Below are 8,849 nucleotides of genomic sequence, written 5' to 3' on the forward strand. Positions count from 1 at the left end.
TATAAAGTGTGTTGTTTGTTATCGATATTGCAAACGTATTAACTGTGAAAATTTTGTGTATTATAAAGTTGTATCGAGAAAGAATAAACTAATTTTATTTAAGAAAGGACTTGTGTCGCTGAAGTTGTATCGAGAAAGAATAAACTAATTTTATTTAAGAAAGGACTTGTATCGCTGAAGTTCTTCGGAAAGAATTTATACCGGAAATTAACAAACGACCAGATACGCAACAATAGCATATTATGTCCAACCTAGCTGATTAGTTCTGATATTGAACTGAATGGCCTCCAGAATAATATTTATAGAGAAGGTATGTTTATCTATAATAAAGTATTGGAAAAATATTACTATTTAAAACATGCCTCTGCAATTCATGGTCTGAGACAAAATCAACCAACACGCTTTAACATTTTATAAAGATTTATTTTATTTTTTGATGTTGTTGTTAATGATGAAAAATTTGAATGTAAACGAACTTGCGATTGCACAAATTCAGTTTTCAACGCTTTACATTCTCAGGTTTTAACGAAATAGTGAAAATGAAACAGTGGTCAATAAAAATAGTTAGACAGTAGTCGATTTTATTCAAATATTACTCTATTAATAAAGTGTGTACTATCTCAATTTAATTAAATTAACCCAAATAATTTTACCAGATTGATCAAATATTTTCGTCATTAGTGCATACTCTCTGTAATATCATATTCGTGGAATATTTTTCATAGTTGTTTGCTATCAAATAAGTAGTTTATAATAAGTTAAAATATGTTATGATAAATTAATTGTAATTTTTTTTCGAATTTTTTGAGTAGATGCTGCTCAAAATGCATTTCGTTCTTTGACGTCACTACATGGTTTCAGAAAGACTGCGTAGAACTGAGCTGGCATTAATGTTGTTTTTATGGTGAATTCAGTTCATAGACTGATTTTAAGAATTGCTCACGATTTATTAAGTTTGAGTTAGCAAAATAAAATTAAACTTTAGTGCTTTATTAGTTAAAAAATTCGTTTAATTTTGGGATGTCTCGACATGAAGGTGAGGAACAACATAACTTAAATTATAAGTTAACCTGACCTGTGTTAAGCCTAACGTTATTCGTTAATCAAGGCTAGGCAAAACGGTAGTACTAGTTGGAAGAACATTACATTATACCAATTCTACGCAATAAACAGTTAACTAAGAAAAGCTAATATAGCTTAGGCTGTTAACTTAAACTCTTCTAGGCATAGAGAAACTTAGATGGTATACTTTTTTAATTGTTATTTTGACTTTTGAGTTTGAATTTTCGTCATGGTCGCATGATTTTCTGTGAGTCAGTGAGTGACAGTTTTGAGTTAAAATTTAAAAATAAAGAATATATTAAGTTGGGTAAAAGTTTGAAATTATGACTAATATTATTAAGACTATATTATTGTTAAGAAATAAGTTTTAAATCTGGATGTCTTGATTTCATTAATTATTAGTATTAGTACAATTTCTTTAAATGCAAGTAATTTCTTATATTGTTTGAAAACAATGCCTCATTCTTTATATTATTTTTTGATCAATATGACTTTACTAATGTAACCATAACTTGTATTACTATCAGTGTGAAAAATGTGTCCTACTTATCTATAAATTAATTTCTAAATATTTCAGTTAGTGGACAAAACGGGTCTGAACCAAGCTTGTGTTTGAACTACAGAAAATTGATTGGATAGCGACAACATAAAAAAGATATAATTTAAACTACAGAACATTTGGAGTGAATGTACTTCTCATATGCAGGTCACTTACCCGTACAGATCGGGAGAAAGGAATTTGCCTGAAATGTTGCATAATGTATTTAATAAGATATGTTTGAGAACGTTGTCAATATTCAGTCAGCTTTCTTCTTTGTATAATACATCATTTTATTTTGACTATTCTGACAGAAGGAAAGTCGGTTACTTGTATATTTGATGTATTCAATGAGTAATATTTAAACCCCAAGAAACAGGGTTACATCACGAGGGCTCAGATTATAATATTCTTTACAGATCTTGCCCAAGACTTTTCTCAGAGATTAATTTGGATGTTACCTGTGTTTATTCTATTATTTCAAAATTCTTAATGTAGAACAAAAGAAATTTAAGATTGATAAACTTTTTTGTTCAAAGCTCTGAATTCTAGGTCTGTTTGCCCTTTGTTGTGTGATGTAACCTCAAAATTACATATCCTATTATAGGAACCAGAGACATTGTCTTTGACATTGTTTTGTTTAAAATACTTTTCTTTTACGATGTTGCTAATCTCTATCAAATTTTATATTTTGATTTATTACCGTTTATCTATAATTTTATTGTTTACCACGTTAACCACAAGAGATAGTCATCGGTAGCTTGCCATCAAAATACTATTTATATTGTATTGTGTCTGGTAAAAATTTTAAATTTTTAGTAAATAATTGTTTGCCCTGTTCAAGGCTTGAATCTAGGACTTCCATTTTATGCTAGTGCTCTGAGACGGCACTTTTCAAACTGAGCTATCGAGACCAGAAGCCCTAGTAGATAACTCCTATCTTCATTACTAACTTATTTATTTATATATATCTCTAACAGTACTTGTAAATACATCCTTGAAGAAGGATGAATTTAGGTCCAAAATAATGAGTGTGACAAAAAAAAAAGTCACTTTTAAAACTACTAGCAATTAAAAGAGACAAAGGTAGCACTTAACGCTGTCGTACCCAGTGGTTTTGACTTTAACTCTTCTGCAAATAAGGAGGTTCTGTTGTTTAGAAAAGTGTAGAAAAGTAAAAATTGTGAAACACGCCCTCTATTTTTCGGGAAATGGCAACTCGTACCATAAGCCGATCACCCTGTTAGAAAAATAAACCTTAACGGAGTCTAGCCTATACTTGCATGTCTTAAACTTGTTCTTTTGATCTTACTGTTTTAAAGATATAGCACAAACAAATCATAGTCTTTAAACCAGTTGAACCCCGCAGATAACCTTTTAACCTTTAGTTAGACCAACTCTTACCCTTTTATCTTGAGGAAAGAAGATGAGATCATGACCAATCCCTGTAAAATAGCTTCTTCGTCCCTTGAATCAGCCTAGAAGACCCTCCTCTGAACCCTTTATTATAAGTAAATACTGTATTATTTATTTAATTTCTTTAGTTCATATTATTATATATTATTTTTAGCATTAAAATGTCTTTTATACAACAAATTATCAGTTATGGCTTGTGTTTCTGTAAACAAACTGTGAAATCTCCCGTGTCCAATTAAAGAAACATAACATTATGGTGTTTTAAGGTCACTTATTTATAATATTAAAGTTTTATATGTGACGTATGTTAATGATAAAGTTGTTTAATTAAATTAAAAAATATATATATATGAAAAGTCAGAAGAAACCCTTGACTTCAGACTTCAGCCACAATAATTTAGAATTAAGTTATTACTTTTTAATCCTAAACTTTGTACATGAGTATGTATCATACGTGTATCATAACTGCATTGTTTTAACATTAGAAATAAATTAATTTGCTTACCGGTGACCTTTTACAACAATATTGTTGAAACTTTTCCAGACAGTTCACTATTGTTTTATATATTCATAAGGGTTTTTAGGACAATGATGGGGTCTTAAGTTTTGTATCTGTAACTACGAAGTTACTCAAATGATTTGTAATCAATAAAGGGAAATGAATAATTATAAATCATTTATTAGGCAAATGAGCACTTAGACGATGTAAAAACCTAGTATTTTTGGTATTCTTCAAGAAGCCTAAATTTAGAGTCAAATAATGTATAAATTAGAATAACAGTGATTTATTTTGTAAAATAATACTTTATAGTTACAACTTTATTTCACAAAAGATTTATGGGGATTTTGAATCCTATTTAATTTATCATATAGTAACCTAAGTTAAATTAAATATGTGTACGATATTATGGCTTGAACCTAATTTATTAATCGACATTATACAGTGGACCAACTATGTAATGATTATATATATATTTGTGTGTGTGTTAATTTTTTTTCTTTTTCACCAAAGGTAAAAATTAAAATATCAGCCTCACGAAGTTTGAAAATCATAAGGAAATGAAAAAGAATAAAACTAGAATGCTTATTTAGGTAATATAGCAACAATGTTTAACTCTCCACAATAACTATAGTAATGTTTCCTTTTTTTCATTAATGGTGTAATACCAGTTAACTTATTAAACATTAGCTGTGTAACAGTAACCAAATTTTCAATATCTTCCACACGAAGGAAGAAACAGTATTTGAATAAATTGAATGTATAGTCCTGAAGAAACCTTAGAATTATGTTAAAATGATTAGCTCAGTCAGTTTCTAATACTGTGTTTTCAAACGTTTAAAATTAGAATTAAATAATTTTAATTATTCATAAACATATTCAAGAAAAAATTATAGCATTTATTAATTCCTTTAAAAAAATGTGAAGATCTTGGCTCTCTATGCCTGCTTATTCAACATTAAATAATATAGTTACCGAATTATAAGTTAGAACTGGTAAATTTGCACTTTATTTAACTTGAGTAGCCATAGAGTTGGTGGAGGGTGCTGCCAGCCAGTTGCTCTCATTGTAGTCAGAAATAATAAAGACAAAATGAATAAATTCAGTGATAATTTGAATTGAACAAAATTCATGAGCCCCTCCCCCCCACCAATATGTAACTGTGTACTCAACAGCAAACACATTGGCAATATTTTGATTACTTGGATTGTTGGAATAATTGAAAACAAGTAATTAGTCATAAACTCTAATTTTGATTAATTGATAATTTTTGATCAATTGATCATTTATTTACAAAACACTAATTGGTGTAATTGCTGCTGATAGATAATCAATTATTTTGACCTGCTCTCATGAGAAAGGCTGTAAAAATGCCATTAAGCCCCTTTTTCTTGTTAACAAAAACTTCAGTTATGTCATAACTTACCTTCGAGATATTACATTTGTCAGTACCATCAGATCATATCTGACATATAACTCTTCCCTGGTTTTCTTTACGCAGTCTTTGTGAGACGACTTGCAACCTTATAAATTCCTTTCTCATTTAATTATGACTCAGTAAGAGCAATGCCATCAAACTTCTCTCATTTAAATCAGTGAGACCAAGTGTAATGGATATGGCTGGCCTGTGCACCCATGGTTATCATGAAGTTAGGTGTAAGGAACATCGGTTGGTATTGAGAGGTGAGAAAGTGGCCAGATTTGGTCAGTCATTAATCCTTGCTGGGAAGTTAGGTGTAAGGAACATCGGTTGGTATTGGGAGAGGTGAGAAAGTGGCCAGCTTTGGTCAGTCTTTAATCCTTGCTGGGAAGTTAGGTGTAAGGAACATCGGTTGGTATTGAGAGAGGTGAGAAAGTGGCCAGCTTTGGTCAGTCTATAATCCTTGCTGGGAAGCTAGATGTAAGGAATATCTGATCGTATTGAGAGAGGTGAGAAAGTGACCAACTTTGGTCAGTCTATAATTCTTGCTGGGAAGTTAGATGTAAGGAACATCAGTTGGTATTGAGAGAGGTGAGAAAGTGGCTAGCTTTGGGTCTTAGGGAGTGCCCAAAACTGGGCTGCCTTCTCACCTCTCTCAATACCAACTGATGTTCCTTACGTCTAACAAGATACATAGTATTTTCTGTTCTTGAAACTATGCAGTGACTCTTTTAGACTTACTAAGTTACATTTCAACTTTATCAATACTAACAGGCTTGTCATAGAAAGGTTACATATTTCAGACAAAATTAATTTTACGACAGTATTTCAAGCTAATGTTTCTGTGTTCTGTAAGTAATAAGTAATTTCTTGATTGTTATCTTTATTAACACTGTTGGTTGGTCTATATAATATATCTAATTTTATTTATTATACTGTTAGCTTAATATATGTATTTAAGACCAACCCAAATATACGCAGCTGGGCAAACATCGTGAAATATTATTGGGATTATAGCTGAAAATATCAGTAAGAGCAAGGGTATCTACCTGGTGAAACAATGTACTTTAATATTTATAAGTAGGAACATAAAAGTATGTTTAATTAGGCATATACTGATCGGAAGTTAATATTAACATCATTCGCTCCTGTGTGTGCATTATAAGTACCGAATTTGTTTTCAATCCTACCACATGCATCACCAGTAATAACGTTAGCACTTGTTTGATAAATTCTGCTTTTAATTCTCTGCTGTGCTTCATTGATAAGTAACCAACCTGCATACATAATTTGTAAATCCCCGACAACAAACACTTTTATTTTTTCTCTCTTGGAAACGGCCACTTTCAAAACTATTTTATGCTTTTACCTGTATCTGCCTAAGACTATCTCCGATAGCCCAAACTTGTCGTACCATAATATACCTAGAATTATCCTTCTTCCTATCATTGATCATCTGTAGTGGTTTCTAATTCTTCTTTTTTTTTCACATCCATAACTTTGTCCCAGCGTACTCTTTTTATGCGCGTCTCACCCAGTGGCTAAGATGTAAGCTTGAAGGCTTATACCACTAAAATTTAGCAGTTTTCCCTTCAGCTCTAGGAAGCAATACCACCGTTTTACGTCAAGCCACTTTAAACTACAACTTAAGTTGTCATTAACAGAAACAAATAACGTGGTCTTTACACAAATCTGGCTTAATTTACTCTTCTTTTTTTTTTTTTTTATATATACGTACGTCACAGTATCATACTAGTACTGCTGGGCCTTGTATCACTAAATCTCAAAAACTGTGTAAACAAATGGCATATCCTTTTAATTCCTGTACATGGATGGTACCAGGCCTTGTTTGAAGGCTTCAGGTGAGAAAGAAAATAGTGTGAAATACGTCTTCAGTTTGTCCATCGAAAAAATGAAGCTTAGAACTGTTTCTACAGAAAGTGTATGATAAGTTAAAATGGCCTGAAATGTAACTGTATGAGTAACATGACTTAAGATTGAATGTCAATATTATAATTTTATATATTTTTTAGGGTGGGGTTTCATATATGGTTTCTAATCTATTACGTCTGCAAATAATCTTTTTCTCTTCGGTGACTTCAATAGGAAAGGAATGAAGAATTTTTTATTTTTTTTTCCCCATATTTGCAATAGCCTGAATTAGCAGCACAAGATCTCTATGTGAGTAACTTATAGGTTACCTTTTTTTTTTTTTTAAGACAGGTTTCTTCCTTGTTGACTTGTGTTGCTTTTGTGATAGGTGTGAGCTGTGATTCCTGCCTGAAAGGAAACTTCAAAGGGAAACGATACAAATGTTTGATATGCCATGATTATGATTTGTGTGCCACGTGTTATGAGGCAGGTACAACCTCAAATCGGCACACAACCGACCACCCTATGCAGTGTATTCTGACTCGTTCAGATTTTGGTAAGAAATTAGTTAAAAATTACACCAGTTAATAGTATATTTAATTGATACATAGTCTTTACTGAGAAAGGTCTATAGTATATATATATCTATACACATTATAAATAGACTTTAGTATTCTTTTTCTTGGCTTTTCTTTTCAAACAATAATGCATGATGATCACTTTGATTTATCTATGTAAATAACAAATATTGTAACATACAACAATGTCCACTGTCACTGTCACATTATACGGCCAGAGTGCTTTAAATTTGTATGATCAGGAGTGTAGATTTCATGTTGTCCGATTCTGAGTGACCTAATATAACAAAATGTCTCAAAGACGAAATGTTTTACTATTATACTTTGCCTGTTTGACAAATTGTTTTATTTGTTTTTTTTATAGAAAAACATTGGGTAAGCCAATTCCTGAATATTTTGAACTGTAAAAGCCTATTACAATCACATGAATATTTAAAACTGTTCACCTTTAAATCTCAAAATCTATACACAAATGTCATATCCTTTTAATTCATTATGCTTAGTTACACATACAGTAAGAAATGCAGTGTAAAAAAAAGATTAATGAATTGCAAAATACAGAGAGTATTGAAAAAAATGTATCCATAATTCACATCTTATGAATCAATGTTATAAACATATTTTCGTATTGTCATTTTACTTAAAATCAATGCAACTGCTTACAAAAACTGTCTGAAAAAAATAACTCGTTTTAATTTATTATTGATATTATATTAAGTAAATATTGTAGATACAAATTTATAGAAATTCTGCAAACAATTGGGTCATTAGTATATTTTATCCTTTTCTTAGTGAGTGAACCCCATTCTTTACTGTTAAATAAAAGTTATGTTTTATTTTTTGATGTGTCTTGTGAGACAGTGAGGGGGGGTTCAGGTAGAGTTTTTCTAGCATTTTTTCCCTGGATAAATTGTTTGTTTGTTTTTCTAAAATTCCTCACTCATGGTGTAATGACTTATAACTCCAATGTTGAATTATATTTTTGTAAGTAGAATTATTATATATTATTTGCTTCTTTTCTGTTGTGGTCAAAATGTCTTGCTTCCACAGTGTTTGCTTCATAGCTCAGTGTTTGTTTTTTTTGCCATGTAGCACATTTTATGTTCAATTATTGAAACATGGACACCTGACTCCCATGGTTCCTAGTTCTTTATGATATATTCTTAAGCATATATTATAAATGTGTATTTATTAAAGCATGTGTATAAACGAAAAGAAAGTTTTAATTGGGTGTTATCAACTATAATGGATATAGTTTACCTGAGTACTCGTGAGTGATTGTAGTTCCTAACAGGTGATAATTCTCGATGAAGTTTATCTGGTAGATTTCATGTATACATACACTAATACTATTAGAACCCATGATATGCTACTGAACAGGCTTTCTGTTTTCTCAGTATTGTTTATAGCATCTGTTCCTAATTCCTAAGGCTTATAACAGGTTTTGTCAGTAACTTTTATAGC

At 30.8% G+C, this 8,849-nt stretch overlaps 1 protein-coding gene across 1 annotated transcript in view; it reads left to right on the forward strand.

The window, feature by feature from the left end:
- The first annotated feature begins 843 nt into the window (after nucleotides 1–843).
- The window catches only part of LOC106469422 (E3 ubiquitin-protein ligase KCMF1-like), an 18,876-nt gene continuing 10,870 nt past the window's right edge, over nucleotides 844–8,849 (forward strand). The window contains exons 1-2 of the mRNA XM_013929915.2: nucleotides 844–1,036; nucleotides 7,196–7,363. Coding sequence (XP_013785369.2) covers nucleotides 1,021–1,036; nucleotides 7,196–7,363 — 184 coding nt within the window. The 5' untranslated portion in view covers nucleotides 844–1,020. The remainder of the gene's footprint in view (nucleotides 1,037–7,195; nucleotides 7,364–8,849) is intronic.

This window comes from Limulus polyphemus, unplaced genomic scaffold, assembly GCF_000517525.1.
Source record: "Limulus polyphemus unplaced genomic scaffold, Limulus_polyphemus-2.1.2 Scaffold3476, whole genome shotgun sequence".
Classification (NCBI taxonomy): Eukaryota; Metazoa; Arthropoda; class Merostomata; order Xiphosura; family Limulidae; genus Limulus; species Limulus polyphemus.